The sequence below is a fragment of the Saccostrea cucullata genome, unplaced genomic scaffold (assembly GCF_032062105.1).
Source record: "Saccostrea cucullata isolate Sc308-1 unplaced genomic scaffold, CSIRO_AGI_Scuc_v1 ctg305, whole genome shotgun sequence".
In the NCBI taxonomy this organism is placed as follows: Eukaryota; Metazoa; Mollusca; class Bivalvia; order Ostreida; family Ostreidae; genus Saccostrea; species Saccostrea cuccullata.
In genome coordinates this window covers 976,066-1,002,452 of record NW_026938238.1, presented here as the reverse complement: position 1 = coordinate 1,002,452, position 26,387 = coordinate 976,066, and the positions used below count along the sequence as shown (strand labels likewise).

Below are 26,387 nucleotides of genomic sequence, written 5' to 3'. Positions count from 1 at the left end.
GAATGTCACGGGTATGTGCATGTAAGCTAGTGTCAAATTTATAACCCCCGTTCACAAATAGACGCCGCTTCTACTACGATCACTGTGGGACGTGGAGACGGTCCTTCGTATGAGACCGTATAAACCGAGTTCCTGTGTTGCAGTAGGTGCTGGCACGAAATAGATCCCGCACCGTTCAATGGCCCTGAATGCCGAACATATGACAAAATTTGCAGCTTTCCATCGGCATGTGGTGGCTTTTCCAAATGAGTAAAAATTTTTCGAGAGGGACGTTAAACAACATACAATCAATCAATCATGGTAGTAAAGGCGCAGTAAAAGCATAGGAACTTATTAAGTATGCTCCTACAACGCTCCCACTACGTTTTCTTACGTTCCCACTACGGTCTCTCTACATTCCTGGCGATCCTACGAAGACTTACAGTCGTTTGCCCACTTCCGAATTTTGACCAGTTCCGAATAATTCCTAATTAAAGTGCTGATGGTTAATACATTCAAAGGTGTAAAAATAAATTGATAGCTATGGTAAGAAGGCTTATTTAGGAGTGTTTGAATTATGCGAAGTTTTGACTTTTTGCCGTCAGTTCGTTTTCGTTATCGTACTTTAAAGAGTCGACATACTTTTACAATGCAACAAATCTGAATCACCGCGACGCATTATTCTGCAGAAAAACCTCTGCAGAGACACCAATTTCTCACATAAAACAACATTTCAGGATTCAAAAGTAAGTTTGATATGTACTCTAGCAAATACTAAAAACTTGTTTAAAATAAATATTTGGAACACTGGAAGACATCGGAATATTTTCGTGATGTCATTTTACTAGTTCTGAATACCCATTTTAAACACTATTATAAATTTATTCTTCTTTGTTTTCTTCATTGTAAACGTGACTTATTATACCCCCGCTTGAAAAGCATGGGGAAAGGTATATAGTGATGGGATCTTTGTCCATCCATCCGTCTGTATGTCCGTCCGTCTCTCTGTACCTCTGTCCGTCTGGTACGCTTTGGGGTACCCATTTCCTATCCACAACTCCTCTTCTACCACTGAATGAAATTTAATGAGTCTTCTCAGAATTTAATGAGGTTTTCACAGAGTCTTTGTTAAATAGTGCCAAAGTACACCTATTTAATTTCTTTGTTTTGATCTGGCACATAATTTGGGCCCCCTTAGCATTACATGGATACTGCCATTTTTTTTTCTAATATTGAAGGGCATATCCATCTCTTCTCCGCAATTCCTCTATTCTACTGAATAAGATTTAATGATACTTTCATAAATTCTTTGTTACATTGTGCCATTGTACAGGTGACCTCTTATTTTACATTTTGATCTGACACTAATTTCGGGTCTCCCAGAGCAGAACATGGACTTTGTCATAATAATCATATAGTTGGCGTGGGGTATCATTAAAGTGAGCTCAGTGCTCACAGTTCCCCTAGTTTCTCTTTATCATTTGGAAATACAAATAACTTTTTGGTAAGCAATTAATTTAACATTTCTTAGGCATGCCAATGGATAATCTGTGGGGCGTATATTTTTGGCGAAATATTATTTTTTTTGGGGGGGGAGGCTGAACTACGGAAGCGTATTGCTGCCACTTGAAAAAAAAATATTGTAAGTCGTACGTACGACATAATAAGTCGTACGTACGACATAGTAAGTCGTACGTACGAGATATTAAGTCGTACGAACGAGATACTAAGTCGTACGAACGACATAATAAGTCGTACGTACGACATAATATTAAGTCGTATGAACGACATAATAAGTCGTATGAACGAGATAATAAGTCGTACGTACGACATAATAAGTCGTACGTACGAGATATTAAGTCGTACGTACAACATAATAAGTCGTACGTACGAGATACTAAGTCGTACGAACGAGATACTAAGTCATATGAACGAGATACTCTGTCGTACGTACGACATACTAAGTCGTACGTACGAGATACTATGTCGTACGTACGACATAATAAGTTGTACGAACGAGATAATAAGTCGTACGTACGACATAATAAGTCGTACGAATGAGATACTATGTCGTACGTACGACATAATAAGTCGTACAAACGAGATACTATGTCGTACGTACGACATAATAAGTCGTACGAACGAGATACTATGTCGTACGTACGACATAATAAGTCGTACGAACGAGATACTATGTCGTACGTACGACATAATAAGTCGTACGTATGAGATATTAAGTCGTACGTACGACATAATAAGTCGTACGTACGAGATACTAAGTCGTACGGACGAGATACTATGTCGTACGTACGACATAATAAGTCGTACGTACGACATAATAAGTCGTACGAACGAGATACTAAGTCGTACGTACGACATAATAAGTCGTACGAACGAGATACTAAGTCGTACGTACGACATAATAAGTCGTACGAACGAGATACTAAGTCGTACGTACGACATAATAAGTTGTACGAACGAGATAATATGTCGTACGAACGAGATACTCAGAACGTAGCTGCAGAACTGTAGCTTTATGGTTTTGTATTTTAGTCTTTGATCATTTATTAAATGCAAATAATAGGCAATCTACGGCGCAAGATTTAAACGCACTTTTGGGAAGAATTTTCACTCTTTCCAGCATTGATCTATCCCTAATTCTAAACACATTTTGTAACCAATATGTTTATTTTATTAACCTTCTAGCCCTTTATATTCGTTTCTACAGGCGATAAACTCGCTTGATTTGAATTGTCTGTTGGATTGCAGAAAATTCAAATCAAGCAAGTTTATCACCTCTGCCCGATTCGAACTTGGGATTTTACATTGTTTATTTCATATTTATCTGCAAAACTGTTTATTACAATTCATAAATTATAGACTAGGAAGGATAAAGATTTTATTCAATATGATATATTTATTCTACCCGTGACCCAGCATAATTTCAAAGCCTTATTAATTTCGGGCTTAAAATGGTATGATTAAGAGTAAATGGCTATTTAGGATATCGTCTAGAAAGTCTGAAAGAGTGTTTAAATGTAGAGAGAAATTATAAATTACTTTTATAACAACAAGTTGCGAGTGGTATAATGTCTTTGGCACGTCAGTTAGTCCGTCAGTCCTTTTTTTTTATTTTTTTATTTATTTATAAACATAATTATTCTAAAACAGCTGCATAAAATTTCATGAAAAATTGTAGATAATTAGGACACAATGTATAGATATGCATATTACTAAAACAGGCACGTAGCAATATTATTGTTTAAAATTTGCATTGAAAGGCCGATTGCCCCTTCCCCCACTTTGTGATACAGTAAAGTGAAATAAGGGTAATGTACATGTAGTATTATATGGGGGAAAATTGTACTGAAAGAAGTTGGAACTTTAAAAAGACCCCCCTCCCCAAAATAATGTTTTCTTGTTAGGGCAATTTTTTACTTGTCAACTTTTTCAGGTAAGTTTTTTTTTTCTCTGGCTGCCCCCTTTCCCCATTCAAAAACGATGCTATGTCACTGCAAGAAATCTTAATTTCTTTATTTTTCTGGGTGAGCACTTTGTATGCGCAACCCTGCTTAAGAGGGCGAGGGGGGGGGTGTCGTGCATGGCCATTTTAGACAATATTGCTCTCCTTTAGAAGAAGAGCTCCATATGAAAATGATCAAATTTAACAGCTGAAATAAATCAATTTTTTTCTTATCATATTATAGTTTACGGCTTATTTATTTGATAAAGAAACATTTCATGTATACAGTGTATATATTAATTTTAGGGTGGCAACTTTGCTTAAAGTCATTTAAAATCTAAATAGCATGCTTTCTGTTACGGCCCCCAGGTCTTAAACCTGATCATATACATAAAACCTGTTAGAAAAATGTTATCTTCGTTTAATAGATAAATAATCTTCTTAAAATGAAATCTAGAAGATATTCTGTCCCCTTCATCATTCACTACTTCTGCGATTTCATTTTAATTGATTCGTTTCGAAACTTTTCGAAGATTAAATGTATTAGATTTTTCACGCATTTATTTATTATTATTATTTTTTTTTTGGGGGGGGGGGTGTATACTATAGGATCAACCGCATATCATTCATGTTTTGTGTTTTTCCTTCTTCTTTTTTTTTTTGGGGGGGGGGGGTGCGTTTGTGTGTGACTCCTTCATCGTGAGGAAGAATGAATAATTCTTGTCCTCAAACAATGAATGCTTACACTGTGGGATAATTTTTAGAGAATAATATTTCTGGTCTACATTCTCATAAATGTCGTTTATCTCTAAAGAAAAAGAAATCATTTATAGAGGAAAATGAAGTGAAATATACAAGTCTGTTTTTATAGGAGTAAACGTGTGCCACCAGGTGATTCGAACCAGGCCACAGTAAAAATGTTGAATGTCAGTCTCAAAACAACCGAGCTTTTCTAATTAAAAGGACATTAAACATAAATATAAACCATAAATATAATTAAAGAAATATTTTTCATTTTCGGGATTTTTGTACTTTTCACCCACATCGGTACCCCCTGAAAAGCTTAATTTATAATATTCCTTCGATAAAAACGTATCAAATTATCAGATTCTTTGAGGGGTGGACGGGGGCTGCTTTGGATAGGACTTCTTAGTCAACATGTAAAATAATTTTTTAATTGACTTTTTTTTAAATGTTAAATAGATTGAAGTTACATATATATATGAAATTTAGGTTCTTCCGTTTTAGTAATCAAAAGCACAACTATTGGCACGCCCGTCTATTCATGATATTATAAAGAAAACCGAATAACTACATATTATATCGTATAAGTAACATAAACACATGACTACAAGGGGTTAATGTTATCTCGTTCGTACGACTTAGTATCTCGTACGTACAACTTAGTATCTCGTACGTACGACTTAGTATCTAGTTCGTACGACTTATTATGTCGTACGTACGACTTAGTATGTCGTACGTTCGACATAGCATCTCGTTCGTACGACTTATTACGTCGTTCGTACGACTTAGTATCTCGTACGTACGACTTATTATGTCGCACGTACGACTTATTATGTCGTACGTACGACTTATTATGTCGTTCGTACGACTTGATATTATGTCGTACGTACGACTTATTATGTCGTTCGTACGACTTATTATGTCGTACGTACGACTTAGTATGTCGTACGTACGACATAGTATCTCGTTCTTACGACTTAGTATCTCGTACGTACGACTTACTATGTCGTACGTACGACTTATTATGTCGTACGTACGACTTACAATATTTTTTTTTCAAGTGGCAGCAATACGCTTCCGTACTGAACCTTTTTTAAACAATATTTAATTCCACAAGTCATTGAACTACCTTGACAAAAAACTTACATTTTGAAATAATGCCTCTTATATTTATAGCGCCGCCGAATCCGTTTCTTATTCGAAACTGGTCAAATAACTGTACCATGACCTTGCGCCGATCATACCACGACCTATCAGGCAGCAGTTTGTTTTTATAGTGCTGATATTTGACCAATCATTATCTGTTAACTACATGTAAATGGCGACACTATATTTGTCAATCATTTCATTTTGCAGGTGAGACTCCAAACTTTTCTCATCTTGTTACAATTACAATTGAAAATGCCCTTTTAACCACATGGTAAAGGCAGTGAAAAACCTGCAGTTGCAAGATATGCATCATCGCCAAAATCGTGCTAGAAAAATCTGCGGTTGCAAAATATACATACATCATCGCCAAAACCGTACAAGTGACAAAAAAAAAACAAAAACAAAAAAACAATCGTAATATGATCAGCACTACCGTAGCAATATCGTCGAACAGTCTCCAGATCTGCGTAGCGTTGTAGTATGATCTTAAATGTCGTAGTGGCAGCGTAGCGTAAACGCAGTAAACACGGCCGCTGGTCGGCAACGGTCTGCATCGTAGTAGAAGCGTGTTAGCAGCACGTTTGACGTAGAATTATCGTAGTACGGTCGTAACCCCCCGTTCACACATAGACGCCGTTTCTACTACGATTAAAGCGTGGCCAAAAACGTGGCCAATCGAAGAAAAAACGTAGTGGGGTCTTCATAAACGCAGTTTGATCACGGTAGGGTCTTCATGATCGGCGTGTCGGGATCGTGGCCAACAAGAATCGGGGTAAAATCGTAAAAGCGCTGTAATTGTACAAGCAGCGCGGAAGCATTGTGTAGAGATCATCATGATCGTAGTAAAAGCGCAGTAAAAGCGTAGGAACTTGTGATGTAGGGTCCTACAACGTTCCCACTACGAACTCTCTACGTTCCTGTCGATCCTACGTAGACCTACAATGACCTTACGCCGATCATCCCACCACCTATCAGACAGCAGTTTTTATAGTATTCTGCCTGTATATTGGAGATAGTTAACCACACAACTATCATGCATTGCATCGATTTTATTGTTTTAACGGTAAAGAACTGAAACAAAACAAAACAAAGGAATTACTCATCAGTTACATGATGTCACTATATAACTATAGATATAGCATAAATTGTGTAATAAGTTGTAATAAAAATAACTATTAAATCCAAAATATAAAGTTTTAACACAGATGGGTTTCCATAGAAAAAATGTTATGAACGTACTCCTATGGCACGCCAAATTCACAAAAAATGAGCTAAACATAGTTTCACAGTCGATAAACTAGGTTTATCGGTTGTAAACTATAGTTTACGGACTGTAAACTATAGTTAACAACGTTAATCTATATTTTACATCCGTAAACCATAGTTAACGCGATAATCTATGTTTCACAACCGTAAACTATACTTAAAACTTAAAACAATCATTTGCGATTGCAAAACATAGATTATCTGATACATACAGTTTTACGATTTGCAAACTATAGTTTACAAACCGTTAACTATAGTTAACGATCTGATAAATATAGTTTCACGATTTGTGAAACTATGATTAACAACTCTTAACTATAGTTTACGATTGTAAACTATAGTTTACAAACGTGAATCTATGTTTATCAACAAAATCTATTGTTAACGCTTATTACAGACAGATAAACTTAGATTATCATTCGTAAACTATAGTTAACATTCGTCAAATGTAGTTTTACAGATGAAAACTATAGTTAACAAATCGTTAACTATAGTTTACGATTTGTAAACTATAGTTTACAGTCGATAAACCTAGTTTATCAATTGTGAAACTATGTTTAGCTCATTTTTGTGAATTTGGCGTGCCATATACTCCAGTTTTATGTTTAAAGATTATGACAGCAACAGTGTTCCATACTTTCAAGAGATAACAATAGATATTCCTAATAAACAAATTACAAACATTTCATACAAAAACACTGTAAATATAATAAATATACGCGTAATAAACATAAACAGTACAGGGTTACTTACAGTGTGTGGCAGCATAGTCAAAAAATAAAGAAAAACTAGCTTGGGTCTCCTTGTGTGGGTCACACAGGAAATTAACACAGGAAGTGAGTAATTTAGGAAAAGTAACTCTTGATTTTCAAATAAAAAGATAAGTCTTGAATTATACAGGTCTGGACGATTTCTAAATAAGGAAGCCAAGAACGATAACCGTGAATTGCTATTAATACACAGAATAAACAAGGCACTAATCCTTCTGACCAATCAGATATCAGCATTAAGACAAACCCATGAGAGAATAAATAAAACACGTGGTTTTTAAGTTTTTTGCTCAAAAATTTTTTTTAAAACAAACTTTTTGTAAACTTTATGCGAATTTGGGAATAATATAATATTTATGACAATTCTGCCGTGAACAAACACGACTTGAGAGCTTGGAATACGTTTTAAGTGGGATTAAAAAATCTGTATCTAGGAGTTAGCAATCTCAAAAGTTTACCTACGTTAAAAAATTGATATAAATACGGTAAATTTTCAGTTTTTAGAGCCTGACATAAAAATCTTATAGAAAAAATATCAGTCTTTATCATTTTTGAGTGTTTATTACAGAATACTAGTAGTCCATGCAGTTTCTGATATGCGAGGTAAGATATTGGGATAAAACGCATTCGTGTATAATTACAGGATTCTCTTTTCTCCACGTTAAACGCCTTTCCTTATGCCCATTTAAAGTCTGCATAGCTAAGTATTCGGCGCTCAAGAAACCCGTGATAATGCAAAACTATATTTGTATACTCCACACGATAAACACTTGTGTGAGTTGATCTATACACATGGAATTTAAGCATTATCGATGAAAATCGGATGGCTAAGCAAAATTATATTTACCGTCATATAATATATTCTGGTAAATGTTATAATTGAACTTGATAAAAACTTGCTGGTGCGATCTATACCTCTGTAAACGATTACATTCTATTGTGCATTATTTTTTTTTTCTTTACCGAGACAAAAATGTCAAGGTTGTTCACGGTAAAAATGTGGGGAATACCTTATTCTTCAAAAGTTTTCATCTTACTTCTACAGATTTTTTGTTTAAAAAATCTTTTTGAGGAAAAAAACAAAAGCACGTGTTATCTTTTTGTTCTTTTAAAATATGTTTTGGGGGTGTGTAAAAATGCTGTTGTCTGATTGGACAGAAAAATAATTACGTGTACTTGATGTACATTTATAGCAACTTTCGGTTATCGTTCTTGACTTCCATATTTAGAAATCGTCCAGACCTGTTATAAGACAGATAATGATTAAGAAAGATAACTCTAACTGTGAAATAAATAATTTAGGAAATAAATAAACATATAAATTAATAAACATTACATATAGCCTGAAACATCATTAACATTACATATAGCCTGATACATCATTAACATTACATGTAGCCTGATATCTGACCTATCATCATCAGTCAACTACTAATGTATAGGGAGACACTATGCTTGAAAAACATTTGCAATTGAGTCTTTTCACATCTTGTGACAGATACAATTGAAAATGCCCCGTAAACCACGTGGTAAACGGGCCATTTCACCAAAAATTCTTCCCGGAAGACTGAGTTGCGATCTAAGAGCGTGGCTTGATCGCTGAAGATCGCACGAAGTCGAAGGTTGACCGCGAAGTGGTCACGCCTCGGTCTCCTGTGGTCGCTCAAAGTCGAAGAATGGTCTTCCTGAAAAATAGATCGCAGCTCAGTTTTTTGACATGTCAAAAAACTGAGCCTCGACTTAAAAGTCGCAAAGAGAGCGTCGAAACAGCGAATACAGTCGAGGAAAAGACGTATTGATCGAGGGGCAATTGAGGCTAGAGCGGGGATGAGCGAGGCTAAGTCTTCTTGAGCGAAAACTGATCGAGCACACGGTCGTGCTGCTCGATCAATTCTCAACACTCGCTCGATCCATGCGATGTAGCCTAGATCCGCTGCGATCAAGAATCGCTTCGTGCGACCTGCTCCCGATTTTCCTTAGACCAGTGCGCTCACTGTTTGCGAAATGGACACGATTTGATTATGATCAGAGGATTGAGGTGCGATCTATGTGCGTTTAAGGTTCAACCACTAAAGATCATTTCTCGCTTAAGTTGCGACTTACCTTCGCCTAATCCGATTAAGCCACGCCTACTGAAAACCGTGCAGATAGGGCGCAAGCTCATGCGATGATCATTACACGATTAGCTTTTGAACACGTCTGAGTTAATTATGCCGAGGGCGGGAAAAACCAAGGCTGCAGCTGGCCCCAGGAAAAGAAAAGTTGCCCCACCAAAGGACCCATCCCCTCAGGATTCTCCCACCGCTATTGAGGCTGAAGTCGAGGAGATCCCAGGTGAAATAACGGAGGATAACCATGAGGAGACTACTAATGCAACGAAAAAACAGAGGCTACATGTTAGGCTTGCTGAAGATCAGGAAGATCAGCTAGTCGGCCTCATACAGGAGAACGTTCATCTGTATGATAAGTCCAACAGACAGTGGCTCAATAAAGATCTCAGGCGACAGACATGGCAGGAGATAGCTACGAAAATGGATCTGCCGGCTGATAATGTAAGCAACTGGTTCCACTCAATGAGAACCAGGTTTGGACGCCTCAAGAAGACCAAATCTGGGCAAGGAGCTCCAAAAGTCACGGATAGAGATAGGTGAATTTAAAAAAGATTTTTCTTATTAAAATTTCCGTAATACATCCGTGTACCATTGTGATATCATCTTACGCCATATTTTATGATTTGTGACACCGCTGATGTTTTGTTTAAAAAATAAATCTTTAGCTATGAAAATTAAATTTGGAAATTTGCTAAGGGTTTGTCTTAATTTGTAATTGTAATTCCAAATATTTATATACCATTATATCGACATGCGTACTCTTTTAAAGTATTTTACAGATAATGTGAAACGTTTGTCAGATTGAAATTTATCATCTTATGTCATGAAATAATTACTATGCACAGTGGCGGATGTAGAGGCCCCCTACCTTTTCGCCAAAAAAATTACCAAATTATAAAAGTAGTATTCCCGATTTGGCATCCAAAATTGTTGTGCCCCCCCTCGAAATTTCTGGATCCGCTACTGATGCATAATAACAAATAAAACAATTCAAAACAACCCTCAAAAATGCATATAAAGGATATGATTATGATACTAAACTACATTTGTATTGTTTATATATGTTTCCCTTTTGTGTTTCAGATGGATTCTCAGAGTTTTTGACTTTCTGTGCCCACATATAGTCGAGGTGTCCCGCCGCAATGCTGTTTCTATGAAGGAGAAGATTGCAGCCAGTAGACCTGTGGACACCGAGGCAACCAGTAGACCAGATGGTGAAGCCGGCAGTCAGGCATCTGTCGAGGAACCTCTTGACCTTGATAATGAAGTTGATGAATTCCCTGGTCCCTTGCCTAACCTGAACGACCCAGTTCCTGGGACTTCGACCCAACCTACATGTACAGCCAGACCGCACAGGAAGAAGGTCACAGCTAACATGTCTCAAGATGATCTGCTCTCGAGGATCCACGACCAATCGATCAGGACCACTGACCTCCTCCAGCAATCCAACGAGATTATGAGGACCTTTCGGCCATCGGGTGTCAACGAGCGGATCTCTTTTTGGCAATGGTTTACTAATGTTCTAGTTCAGCTGCCCGAGGCAGTTTACGACAGTCTGGTCAGCGATGTCTTTGTCCGCACCAATTCTGCAAAGGTTGAATCTCGGCGTCTTCAGCAACAACAACAGCCTCAAATCCAGCAGCAGCAACAGTCTCGGGTTCAGCAGCAACAACAACCTCTAGTCCGGCAGCAACAGTGTCAGCAATCGGATTGTGGTTGGCAGCCTCTCCCCAGCCAATGGAACCCAAACCCAACTCCAGGAGTATCTGTATGGAATTCCATGAATGCAGAGTATATACAGCAGAACTACCCTGGTTACAGGTCCTCCAGCTGCCCACCAGAGTCATCATCGCCAGTATTCCACACTCTGCAGACTCCTTCTGCTAGCCGGGATCCTAGTTTTTCAGACAGTTTTCTGAGTTCATTGGGAATAACTCGGCCAGGACCATCTGCAACAGGAACTGATGACAACCCTGAAAAAGACTCCTCAGCCTAATTTGCAATATTGTCAATATTGACATTTGCTATGAATTATTGATGTTTAGTTGGATGCAACAGTTCTAGTTTTCGTCGACTATGTGCCAGGGAGCATAGCAATTACATGTTATACACGATGATAAAATGGCTGTTATCGTTTGTACCTTAGTAATTGTAATTTGTTGAGTAACTAAGCAGCCTAATTTCGCTATATTATCAGTTGCCATGGATTATGAATATTTGCATCTTGATATTCTTTCCTGTTTTGTCTGTATCTGAGGACATTTTTAATGCATGACTGCTGACGTTTGTAACACAGATATTGTATTGTTAAACGCCTCTTTAAAGTTTAATTTTACTATAAATCAATTTGCCATGGATAAGTACAATCACGCAATATTTTTTCGGAAGCTACGGTTGCGTTTTTTCTTTCTATATTTTTCTTTCTTTCCCCCATTTTTTCGGATAGTTTTGGTGGGTTTTTGTTGTTGGTTTCAATGTTTTTTTTCTATATTTTTCTTTCTTTTCCCCCAGTTTTTTCTGTAAGTTTTGGTGAGTTTTTGTTGTTGTTGGCTACTGTGTTTGTTTGGGGGGGGGGGGTGTATTTTGTTTTGTTTTTTGTTTTTAGTTTGGTTTTATTGTTCTTTCATTTTTTATTTCTGAATTTCATTTTATTCTGTTTTATTTTATTGGTCGTTTCCTTTTGATTTGTTTGTATTTTAATCTCTAATCATACATTAAATATATGAAATCATTTACACATTGTTGTTTATTACACATAGTTATGAAAAGTTTAAAAGTTAGAGATATATCATATTAGCAACAACACTCAGAAAACTCTGTGTTTTGCGGTCACCATTTTCTCTTGCCATGGAACAGAACCAACAGGACTGTTGAAGTAGTTCTTTATGTAATCCCGTACTTTCTTTCCCTCGGCGTTGTCCCTATTACGGCCCAAGTGGTAGGCCAAGTCTTGCAGATCTCCTGAGTTTCTCCATTCTCCAGGAATCATATGTGTATTTATGTATATAAAGGAATTTATGTGATCTAAATACGTAATAAATTGCATATTTTTATTAATTACCAATTTGTTTGAATTCATGGGTCCCGAAGGGTTTTCCGGGTTTTATACTTAAGCGTCCTCTAGTAACGGCTATTAGCCTTATCCTTATCAGAATAACATTTCGGCTCCAAAATGTGGTTTACAAATTTTACTTAGGTGTGAGTATTTATATTGTGTCACTCATGCAGAGTAGGGTTTTGATTCAAAGATATTGATTTATTGTTCGTTTGCAGATTTGTGTAGAACAGTGAAATATCAATTTCTATCTGAATATCTCAGCGAGAAGGTTCTGTATAGAGGATATTCGGGTTGCATTACATTGATATGGTAGCGTAGGCTCGCAGAAGTTGATAAAATTAAACCCGATTTAGTATGTATATACAATAAGGTTCTAATGATTTGTGTAGTCTAGATATTAAGTTATACGACTGGGTTGAGAATGTTTTACTCGCTGAGAAAAATTCGGGGTCATTTGGTGCACAGTGTAATGTCAACATACCAAATTCTTCATAGTAAACCACCAAGTAAACCTGACAGGTTCTTAATAGAACATGAATCCTGCAATGTTAAGGTGTTGTTGGTATTAACAGGCTTTTTAACGCTAAATCAGGCAGAGAATTTGGTTATCATGGTTAGGATGTAAGATTTTTTTTTATTTTTCTTTCATTACTAAAGACTTTGGTCATCAGAAAATGAGAATAAAGTAAACTGTTAAAATGGTGTGCACCAAAAATGAGCACATGGTTACACAAACTATTATAGTAACAGGATGTCGGTTGTTTCAGCACTTTAAAGCTTGTAAGCAGATTGTATAACTTCAATACTTATATTTATAACAATTTAGTGTAATATGGTCAAGTTTGGGTAGGTTACAAGTGCATATAATGTTTTTGGTTTCATTAAAGAACTAAGGCCTGTGGATTGTCAGTATACGATAAGAATTTAGCACTGCAAATGCATGTAGCTAGAGTAAATTGCCTTTGTTGTTCATCATGTAGCTATTACAGTCAGTCGCTTATTTTGATTTCATTATTTGCCATTGGGTTGGTTGCATAATTACACAGATAAAGCATATTAAGGTATTCATATTGTATATTTATGCTTTGCTTGGGGGTTTTTTTGGAACTTGGAAATGCCAATAGTGATTTATTAGCCACATCACGCTCATAATAATAATAATAATAATAAAAAAAAAAAGGTTGGTTAATTAATTCTGGAAATCCTCTATGGTTTTATATGCTTGTATACAGTGTATATATATCCTGTATGGTTTGGTTACCAAGGTAGTCCATATATAGTTGAAAAATTTTTGCTATATATATCCTATATGGTTGGATATGCTTGTGCACAGTATGTATATGTATAAATATTTCTGTATGGTTTTGTAACCAATTTGTCCTATATGGTTGGACAATTAATTTTAGCTATCCTATATGGTTGGATATGCTTGTATACAGTGTATATATATTGAATGGCTTGGTTACCATATTGTCCTATATGGTTGGACGCAGTATATTTATATCCTGTATGGTTGTAATTAATTTGACATATCCTGTATTGTTGGATATGCTTGTATACAGTATATATATATCCTGTATGGTTTGGTAACCAAGATGTCCTATATGGTTGGACACATTATTTTTAGCTATCCTATATGGTTGGATATGCTTGTACAGCAATATATATCCTGTATGGTTTGGTAACCAACTTGTCCTATATGGTTGGACAATTAATTTTAGCTATCCTATATGGTTGGATACGCTTGTATACAGTGTATATATATTGAATGGTTTGGTTACCATATTGTCCTATATGGTTGGACGCAGTATATTTATATCCTGTATGGTTGTAATTAATTTGACATATCCTGTATGGTTGGATATGCGCGTATACAGTATATATATATCCTGTATGGTTTGGTAACCAAGATGTCCTATATGGTTGGACAATTATTTTTAGCTATCCTATATGGTTGGATATGCTTGTACTTCAATATATATCCTGTATGGTTTGGTTACCAATTTGTCCTGTATGGTTGGACAATTATTTGCCATATCCTATATGGTTGGACATGCTTGTATATGGTAAATATATATACATATACATATCTGGTACAGTTTGGTAACCTGTTTGTCCTGTATAGTTGGACAGTTAATTTGAGATATCCTATATAGTTGAATATGCTCATATAAGGGTATTTATATGTTAATCGTGTGATTGGGTAACCACGTTTTGTTTTACATGGTTGGACAATTTATTTGGCATAACCTATATGGATGAATAGGTTTAGATACAGAATTTTTATATCCTTTATGCTTTGGTAACTGAGTTTATCCTGTATGGTTGGATAATTTATTTGACATATCCTGTATGTTTGGATATGCTTGTATAGAGAATGTATGTATATATAATTATATATCAAGGATTAATCCTGTATGGTTGGACAATTATTTGACATATCCTGTAGGGTTGGTTATGTTAATATTTATTTAATATTTATTGATCATGAATGGTTGGATAAAGAAGTTGTTCAGTATGGTTGAACACTTTATTTGACATATGTAGTATGATTATAAATCTGCTTACAAATATCTTTATCGTGTATTGTAAGATAACCAGATTTGTCCTGTATGGTTTGACACTCTGCTTGACATGTCCTGCTTGGTTGGACATGCTTATGTTCTACATATCCTCAGGTTTATGTTTGCCTTATTTGGATAACCAGGTTTGTCTTGTGGTAGTTAGACAATTTGTTTGACATATCCCTTATGGGATATGCTTATAACTATATCTTATAGGTTGGGATAGCCTAGTTTTGTCATGTATGTTTAGGCAATTCATTTGACATATCCTGTATGGTTTGATATACATAGCTAGCTTAGCCCTGTCAAGTTAGGCAGATATATTGCTTGTGTACGAGTACAATAATTTGCAGACCTATATATATATATACACAATGATAATAACTATATTGAATGAATCGAGAGCTTGTAGCATATATTTTGGTTAAAGCTTCTAATCATTAACCAACATTGCATTTTCAATTGTAAATTTCATTACGGTGGACTTGTTTATGATTTAACACAAAGAAAGTGGCACGGTTTATTAAAAAAAAAAAAAAAAAAAAACAAACAAACAAACAAACAAACAAACAAAAACCTGGGACTAAAACTGGTACCATTTAATATTTCTTCTTCGGGGATCAATTTTTATTTTAGCACTGATTCCATAAATGCTTTAACAAAAGACTTAGGAAGAGCAATATATTGACCTTGGAGCACCACCTTTTGTCAGTCTTGTGCCTACCACCAAAATAATGGGTACACATTGATTTTAACTCTAACATTTCAGTAGCACCCAGAAATACAGATCAAACAATCAATACTATATTTCAGTGGAAAACAGCAATCTATGCATTTGATTTCTGTCTATACTAGAAAATTCCCAAATGAAACACAGTTTTGTGTAAATCATGCAGAGACAAGTCATGATTTGGCATCATCTAGAAGTAAACCTTGACAAACTGTTGATAAACAAATTAGGATATATAGACAAGTTTAAGGGTATGTCTTCGGAAATGGTTAGTGTGTACTTTGTGCTTCAGGCATTTAAACACAGGGATATAGAGAGGAAACTACAGGTCTTTCCATCTCCCCCTTCTGATCAAGGTTTAGACTAAGGCTTTCAAAAAAAAAGAGAGAAGCAAATCTCCATAGAAATTTGCTAGCCATATAATAGGGAAGGGCTATGCAAGCTTGAAAACTGCAAATTCCAATGCATTTGTTTAGAGTGTGGGAACAATTTGCAAAGCCCAGATAATTGACATTATTCCTTAAGTAATGTAGTTATGTTTTGTTTTGTTTTTTTTTAACCCCTATTATCCCAAATGTCCTTAAATATTTATTCCTAAGCAATTATGTCATTATTAATGACATTCGGTTTCAGAATTAAGCATGGATTTGATTTACAACATCAGGGTGCAAGATCTTTTATACCATCTGAGTATCTCAGCTTGGTGTGTATACCCAGTCACAAAGAGGATCATGAACTACTGGGCTTTCACTGGGAAAGTCTCGTATTATATGATAAGGTTTTCACTTGGGTTGTCCAGTTCTTTTGCTAACTTTTGAAGATCTTTCTTTGGTCTTATAATGGATTGGTAAAGTCAATGGACATTTTCTCTGAATTACTTGTGTTGGATAAAAAGACTTCATGGGCATCTACAAAGCTAGTATTTCTTAAATTGAATTTGACAAGTGGTAATGGAAAATCCAATATGTTGCTACCTGAGAAATTGGAGAAAAATAAAGCTACATTTGCAAAGAAATTTAAACAAACAGTTTGTATCTTAATACGGTGGTTATTTGAACATATACCATGTATAAAGGTTACATCAAAACACATGCATCTCCACAGCTGATTCTTGGGTAATGGTTATTGTTTGTTAAAAAAAAAAATAATAATAATGAAAAAAAAAGAATATAGAAAAATATATGGATCTTGCAAAAAAAAAAAAAAAAAAAAAAAAAAAGAAGGCAATATTACCCTCATGAATTATTCCCAATTGTTTTGGCTGTTGAATTATGGGACTTATTTAAAGAATTCATTTGTCATATTCGAATCTGATAGTACAGCTGTTTATTGCATATTGTAAACTTAACAAACACCAGAAAATTCATTTTTTTAAAGAAGATTATTGTTGGTTCTTTACAATATTTTGGGTAAAGAGTGCTTGTGGATATTTAAGATTACAAATCTATATTTTTCAACTCTCCAAACACAGCCCGTATTTCTTTTTAGATTCCGCTTTAGCTCTTATTGCAAAGTAAGTGTACGGGCATGCTCTAAATTGTTTTAAGGGTTTCATTCAGGGTGATCAATAGACCAAGTGTATTAAAGTGGTCTCCCTGGGACAGGTTTATATGTCTTATGTCTTACCTGTACCTATTCAGTTTAGGAAAATCAGCTAGCTCTATATCACTTGGCAGCATGGATATACTATTTTTAAATGCGAAACACCCCCGATTTCTTGAATCGTTTGTTAATCAGTAAAATGTTAAGTGGAGCAAAAAAGTTTGCAATGTCAGTTGATGCGTGCAGCCTATTACTTTTAATATTCGAAATTAAAAAAAAAAATAGTGACAATACCATAGATAGCCAATTCTTAGTAACGGACATGTTGCTACAGGGTTATGTTCCTTTTTGTAATTTATCTTTGCTGAGAGGAAGGGAAATCGCGGTTCATTCAGACTCAAACCCATATTTGCTGCTTTGAGGAAATATACCTTTTCAGGCACGACAACAAGGGAGTTTAAAGGAGTCTTACAATGAATCAACTTTCAATACAATTTAGGTAAAATAAAAGTCTATCTAGAAATAAAATCCCAATCCAATTGCAGTAGGTGAAATTATCTGCAAAGGACCCCCTTTTTGCTACAGCAACACCCTGGCACATTTTTTAGTGTTTTTAAGCTCACAAAATGAGATATGGGATGGTTGCAACTGGTGTCATTCCAGAGAACATTAAGGTTTCTATTTTCCCGCCTATTAGTACATATATGTTTTCATTTAGGGTGGTAGAAAACCCGATTGTAAAGGATAAATGGTTGAGAAAGTATCCCTTATTCTGTATTATTTGAATGTATTAAATACCTAGATAGAGGATTCTGTCTGAGGCGGTATCCTCTATTTTTCTGCATCTTTTTTTTTAAATTTAATTGTTAATACTATAACCTCATAAAAGCGTCAATTTCATGCTTTAAATATCATAATAATGCATGAGAAAGCTTAACATTGCATAGTTTATCTACCTTCACTTTATACTACACTTACATACAGGTACACAAAGTATTCGGTGACTGTCTGAGGCGGCACTGAATACATTCGTTGTTGAGTATCATATCGAGAATTGTATTAATATTTCACATCATTTTGAATTATTTAAATGCTTTTGTCAAGATATGCAACTATTCTATTCCTGGTACGTACGTTAATGACTTTCTCGAGTTGTGTATGAATTTATCTGCCTTCACTTTATACTAATATACACTTGCATACACGTACATGAAGTATTCGGAGACTGTCTGAGGCGGCACAGAATATATTCGTTGTTGAGTATCATATCGAGGATTGTATTAATATTTCATATCATTTTGAATTATTTAAATGCTTTTGTCAAGATATGCAATAATTCTATTCCTGGTACGTACGTTAATGACTTTCGAGTTGTGTATGAATTTATTTGTCTTCACTTTATAAACTTACATACATGTACACGAAGTATTCGGTGACTGTCTTAGGCGGCACTGAATATATTCGTTGTTGGGTATCATATCGAGGATTGTATAAATAGTTTATATCTCTTTGAATTATTTACATGTTTTTGTCAATATATGCAATAATTCTATTCCAGGTTGGTACGTTAATGAGTTTCGATTATGTATTTATTTTATTTTAGTTAATATTTTTATTATCCATCCTTAGAATTCCATTGATCTATGTTGTGAATAGTTTTGTTAGTATTTACATCGTTATCAAGCTGTATACATTAAGTAATTGAAGCACATTTTTGGGTGGGGCGAGTGACCCTTCTCTGTACGTTCATTGTCCCTCTTGTGGGATGTTTTTGGGCCCCACCTTCTGCTGCATTCTGATATTGTAAAATCTGTAATCTCATTTGGCATTTGTAATAAATGCTCTATACACACACACGCCCTCTTTATTATTTAACATGCTGCAGAACAGAGCTGCAAATGTGCTTCAGGTTCACATGAACCGAATTGTTCATCAGTTTCAGTATTTAAGAGCTCATAAGTGTATTTATGTATATAAAGGAATTTATGTGATCTAAATACGTAATAAATTGCATATTTTTATTAATTACCAATTTGTTTGAATTCATGGGTCCCGAAGGGTTTTCCGGGTTTTATACTTAAGCGTCCTCTAGTAACGGCTATTAGCCTTATCCTTATCAGAATAACATTTCGGCTCCAAAATGTGGTTTACAAATTTTACCCACCACCACCCCTTCAATCCTCCATAATTATTGTTATTGTAGAAAATACATGTACTAGTTTCTTTTACATAAGGTGCCTATTGTTATTGCATGACTTTTGTTATTGTAGAAAACAGATGTACTAGTTTCTTTTGTTTAAGGTACTTATTGTTAATTTTGTAGAAAATATATGTACTAGTTTTCTTTTGTATAAGGTGTGGGATGTTTTTGGGCCCCACCTTCTGCTGCATTCTGATATTGTAAAATCTGTAATCTCATTTGGCATTTGTAATAAATGCTCTATACACACACACGCCCTCTTTATTATTTAACATGCTGCAGAACAGAGCTGCAAATGTGCTTCAGGTTCACATGAACCGAATTGTTCATCAGTTTCAGTATTTAAGAGCTCATAATGTGTTCTAAATCTTCCATGTCCATATCTGCATTCTGGAGTGCTGGGTACCTCTTTCTCATTATGTTATGCAGGCAAACACAAGCTTCCACTATTAATCTGCAGTTGTCTGGATTCTGTTGTAGAGTTGTCAGCAAACACCTGAAACGTGAGGACAGGATTCCAAACGCATTCTCAACCACGCGCCTTCCTCTGGAAATTCTGTAGTTACAGATGGTTTCTTCCTTGGTTAAACCTCTTATAGTGTATGGCTTCATAAGGTAGGGTTTTAAGGCAAAAGCATCATCACCCAGGATAAAGAATGGTACATCAACGTCATCATTGGTCATAGGTTCAGCTGCTGGCAGATGAACTGAACCATCAACAATGCATTTGTGCAGCTCACTGGCGTTGAATATCTGAGCATCAGATTGGTGTCCCAAACCACCAACATCGATCCACAGGAATTTGGCATTCGCATCCACCAGAGCCAGAAGGACGATGGAGCAAAACTTCTTGTAATTATAGTACAGAGATCCAGAACTTGCTGGTTTTCTGATGGCCACGTGCTTACCATCTAGAGCCCCAATTGCATGTGGTACATTCCATCTTCTCTCGAATTCATCAGCAATGGCCTTCCATTCAGCAGCTGAGGTTGGACAGGGTATAACTTCATTCTTGTACTCATCCACAATAGCTTGACACACAAGTGGAATGAATGTAGCTATCGTATGGCGCGATACTCTGAAGTCATAAGAAAGGCTTGGGTAATCTATGCCAGTTGCAAGGTGTCTTAAGGTGACGGTCAACTTCAACCCTGCTTCTATGGCTCTTCTATAGTTAGTGTCCATCTTTTCAATCCTGGGGCCAACCCTGGTCAACAGTTCGTCGAACATCTCCGGTGTCATACGCAGATAGTTCCGATAGGAAGCTTCATCTCCAAGCCTCAGTTCTTTCATGAGGGAGGTATACTGGCCATAATGATCTCTTTGACGTTCTCGTAACCACGGAACAACCCAATATTTCTTTTTAGTATATTTTTTTCTTCTCAGCTTCAACATCGTCAGCATGATCATAGAGTCTTGCTGTAGTTTCAGGGCATGATGTTGCAATAGCATTGCATGATGTAAAGCGATAGGATCCATGCTTCTTTCAGGGTGGTCAAAACTGATGATCGCCCACTGATCGCTGGGTCTTTTTATACGATAGCAGTAGGTCGCTTGTAAATCTGAACGACCAGGGCAAATTTGGCGTAACTCGGACGAGAAGTAGTTGAGAAAAGAACTAGAATTGAGCGTATAGATCGAGGCTAGAACGTTTGTATCGTATCTAAATCGTATTGATCGAGTGTTTATTGCAACTCGTACGCGCCGAAATCGGCCAAAGTCGAGTACTGGTCGGCAGAGGTCGCACACTTTCGAAGATAGGTCGTCGAGAGGTCGATGCTACATGGTAGACTGATCGAACACAACGATCCTTGATCGTGTTAAGATCGAATGGAAAGGCGCAGGTAGAGCGTGCAAAGAGCGTCCATAGAGCGTGTAGGACGCACCAAGAACGTTTACAACGAAAGTTATACGAGATAACATCGAACGTAGAGCGCAGAGAGAAAATAAATGTCTAGGTCGCACGGATTTTTCACGCGACTACGTAAAAACAGAGGTGCGACCATGGTCGCGCGTGGTTGCATGCGATTTTTCCAGATCGTACTTGGTGAAATGGCCCCATTGCGTGAAAAATCAAATATGCATCATCGTCAAAATCCTACCATAAAAATCTGCGGTTGCGATATATATATATATATATATATATATATATATATGTAATATGATCGTGTATGTCGTAGCGGCAGCGTAGCGTAAACGCTGTGAACACGGCCGCTGGTCGGCAGCAGTCTGGTAACATCGTAGTAGATTCATGATAGCAGCGCGTTTGATGTAGAGGCATCGTAGTGCGGTCGTAATGAAAACCATACTTTGCCAAATTGCTCGATTTTGACGCCGATGGGCTCCGATCTAAAACTTTTTAAGATCGTGGTTTGATCGGGATGATCATCATCAAGTCGCAACTCTGTGTAAACGAAGGGGGGGGGGGTAATGAAGACAATAATTTGCCATATTGTTCTATTTAGACGCCGATCGGCTGCCTCAATCCAAAACTTTTTCAGATCGTGGCTGTTCGGGATGATCGTCGTAAGTCACAGCTCTCTGTGAATGAGGGGGGGGGGGGGGGTTAATGCAAGCTTCTTTAGATTTTAGAAACGATATTAAAGGAGTTGATATTTGTATCTAAAAATATGTTTAAAGAAATCGTTCTTTTAATCTTGCCTTTGTAACCCATGTTTATTAGTGTGATATGAAATTAGAAGTGATCAATAGTACTATTTTTTCTGTGATAGTAAACACTTCATTCACTATGCATTATTAAATGATCGAAGTATAAGTACCGAAAAAGTATAAAAATCATACACTTTTCTTCAAAAACCTGTATGCTTAATAGATTTTTATTCCTAAAATGTATTTATTGACCAATTTTCAATTAGAAATAATGCATAAGGTAGTTTTATTTACATTTCCTGAAAATTAATATGCGTGGCGCAGTGGTTAGAACGTCTGCTCTAGAGTCGCGAAGCATAAGGAGTCAGTCGATCCCTACGTCGTGGGTTCGAATCTCACTGTGGGACGTGGAGACCGGTCCTTCGTATATCATGTCGCAGTAAGTGCTGACACGATAAAGATCCTCACTGCTCAATGGCCCTGAGTGCCGAGCATAGGACAAAACTTGTAGCTCTCCATCGGCAAGTGGCGGTGTCTCCATACGACTACGAGTGAAAAATTCATACGACTACGAGTGAAAAATTCTCGAGAGGAACATTAAACATCAACCAATCAATCAAATTTATTTAAGATATACTAATTTTCCCTACATAATATGATTACCATTGAAGATGACGTTTAAACAAACACAGTGGGTAATACACATTACTTTGAGAAAAACAGACATCTTTGTGATCATTTTCAATTACTTAATGCCTTATTTTCAAAACCTGAGGATCGCACTATTCTTAGCATTATATAAAGGCCAAGATAAACTATTTGCATATATTTTCTTCAAGGAAGTAAGCAACAGTGATTTCTTGTCATTGATACTTGGTTGTATTTAAGCACTATTCACGGGGGAAAATATACTATGCATTGCAAAGAAAGATAATAAAAGTAAGTTACCCATCAATGCTAAAGGAGCTGTAGTATCCTTGTCTATTCAGATCACTAAATGATGATGTTTTGATGTTTTCTTTCCTGAACCAGCTCAATTTGTCTCTTGAAGGTTCAAATACAATATATTTCTTCTCTATCCCTCCACCGTAAACAGCTAGTTTTACCTAAAATTGAAATTTCTTTCTTTTCTCGTTTTTATTTCTTACATCATTAACGTCTTTGTTTTCACTGATAATTATAACTTTAATTAAATTCAATGTTCTATAATAATTTTGAGAGGCAGAAAAGAAGATATTTTCATACGCCACCATTCCGCCAAAAATATAGTCCCTGCTAGTTTTCAAACGCAGTTTACCTTTCTATTTAAAGTTGTATAATTGTGATGAGGAAAGGAAAATATGGTCTTTTAAATCTCTTACACCTAAATATTTAGAATATATAAGCCAATATTTAAATATTCCATCTAGTCAGAAACCAGAGAAGAAACCTACCTTAAGCATGAGTAATAGTAATATTTAGCTGTGCACAGGCTATTTTCGCCGTTGGAACATTCCTTTTGTTAAGTTTTTAATTGATTTTTCCTTTTTAGTACTAGCTTTACCTTATGCTTATTTTTAGATATAAAAAGGAGAAACGTTTAGTGCAAGAAAATATAAAAAAAATCACAGCAACTTCCTTAACAATAGTTAAGTAATAGCAAGATTCTTTCGGGGGGTCCGGGGGCTGACAAATTCTTACAAATAAGAGATGTTTTTTCTTTGGTTTTAGGATAATGGACATATAAGTTTTACATATTAAAAAATTCAAACACAGGGGGGGGGGGGGGGGGGGGGGCACCGGCGCTGGATACGCCTTTGTAACTTTATTACTACTAGTATATTCTTCAAATAAGGAGACGCATAGTAGGAACAATACACTGAAAAAAGGAAGATATTTTGTCATACAATTTTTTTTGGAGGAATAAGATTTACTCCAGTTAAATGCGTTATTTTTAACGCTATGGTATATAAATGTTGCAATTATTCTAAAAATCTCACAGAAAAAAGATCCGATTTTGAAAAATGTTACGCACAGCACCATACCTTACCAATTAAACATATACCACTAAGGACCACCCAATGTTCGCAAAAATATAGCAATCCACATGTGACACCAGAAGCAAAGGATCGCGCCAGATGGGTAAATTACGAATATTTCAAAATAATGTCATCTACAGCATTAGCTATACCTAAACTGCACAGAACATTAAGTAAGACCGTTTGCAGTTGACTACGTAATTCACTACGTAATGCTGAAATTATTGCAAGAGGACTATTCGTGCCATTTTTCTGACCCGACATATCGACTTCAAAGATCTCAGACCACCAGAGTAGGGCCACAGCAACACCGCTGAACATTATGCTTTAGTTACTGTTTATCTTAAAGCCATATATAAGTTTCAGAGTGCATAAGTTTCGTAATGAACTTTAGACAATAAATTGCCTCCAGGACGTTATAAGAATTTGGTGGTGGTAGTGTAATGATATGGAAAACGGTATTACTTAAAAGCAAGACTGATTCGGTTCATATTCAAAGGACTTTGATGGAAAAGGGTATTTTTGCAATGTTCTACCTGCACATGCTTTTTTAAATTTTGCAGCATCCGGGGGCTGTATTTCAATCTGACAATACACGACAAAATATGGCTCGTTTGATGATCACATTCTTGCAAAGCAACAGCAACCTCTTTCTGCCATAGTCATCTAAATCACTAGTTTTAAACCCAATTGAGCAAGCATTTTACAAAATGGATTGTAAAAATTTGCCAAGGACAATCGCATATCCAGAATTGAGTAAAAATGACATTTAGAATATATCAGTATAACTACATTCCTGTATTAATTATACATCATTTTACAAATTAATCTTTATGTTCAGTTTGCTACTAAAATTTTACTATGCGTTCCCTTTTTGAAGCGCGTATTTACAACTTATGTACGTATATTTTCTAAGGATTGATTAAAGTTCTCCCAGATATTTCAAAACATCAATTACAGGATTAATTACTAGAATATGGACAATTAAAAACCCCAATTATTACCAAAGGATTATAGATACTCCTATTTGTTGTCTACTAAATATCTGGAATAAACAAAAAATAGCATTCTGTTGCAGAATTTTTGAATTTGAATTCATGAAAAATATACCTCATGAATTTTCATTTTCCCCCAATTGTCCACAAGCTTGTTCTTATAGTGAGAGCTACATCTTCTTCCTATTTGATCTGCACAGCTAATATTTTCCCCTACAGTACCCGATTTAGTCCATAAATCATAAAGGTTATTCTTTCCACCAATTTGCCCAGATGATCCTCGAAATACCATCAGCCATTGCTGGCAGAGTGATGTAGATAAACAAACTACAAATAAATTAATGTATAAAAGTATGAAAAATGATGACATTTTAAAATTCAGTCCTTATTTTGAAAGTATATAAGATAGTATACAAACCAGCCGTGATCAGAAGTGTTATCTCAGAGAACTTAAAGCAAAGAGAATCCATCGTATACTGTTTATAAAAAACCTATCGAGACCTTTAAATTCAATTTTTTTCTGTGCTCTGTCCGATTTTATCGGAGTTAATCTGCATTCAATGTGTGACGCAAATTTGTAGTACTTTGAACTACTAGTTTGCTTCTGACCAGGCACAAAGGTTTGGAAGTCAAAAAGACAATATCATTTTCTTAAAGTCTCTTAACGAGTCAAAACTATAAATTCCTTTTAGATACCTGTATCATTAAGCGAAAAAAATATAAGAATTGTTAGAGGTTAACGAAAACATGACAGCTAAACTGCACTGTTAACCAAAAAAAAAAAAAAATCCAAAATATAACCGGAACAACAAAAGTTGTAATGCAATGGGGGTTGGAACAGAGAAGGAAGGGTCCTTTTCCTTACAGAGGAAAAGTGTTGTTAACACAATTCTGATATATTGACAGTTCGTTTCTTAATGGTATTTTTTTTAAGTTTGAAATTTGTATATAGAAATGACTATCTGTAAAGATGCATGTAGATAAAGATTTCCTGTAGTATTTCTGAGCTCTATCAAAGAAAAACTGGATAGATACAAAATTAAACTGGTCTGATATATGATAATCTTATCAAATTATTTTGCAGTTTTGTTCCACATTCTTAGTTTTTTTTTTCCAGATCGATAATGTTCACCCTAACAACTGTCAAATAAAGCACTTAATGAAATGTATTCGCAAACCTTCTAAACT

At 35.7% G+C, this 26,387-nt stretch overlaps 2 protein-coding genes across 2 annotated transcripts in view; both read right to left on the bottom strand.

The window, feature by feature from the left end:
* LOC134249747 (uncharacterized) overlaps positions 1-23,277 on the bottom strand; it is a 43,291-nt gene extending 20,014 nt beyond the window's left edge. Inside the window, exon 1 of the mRNA XM_062732097.1 lies at positions 23,135-23,277. The gene's annotated coding sequence lies outside the window, so the exon portion shown is untranslated. The remainder of the gene's footprint in view (positions 1-23,134) is intronic.
* On the bottom strand, positions 19,919-21,055 carry LOC134249735 (putative nuclease HARBI1). The gene has a single exon (XM_062732084.1). It carries the CDS (start codon positions 21,053-21,055, stop codon positions 19,919-19,921), a length of 1,137 nt encoding a protein of 378 aa, XP_062588068.1.
* Positions 23,278-26,387: the final 3,110 nt, after the last annotated feature.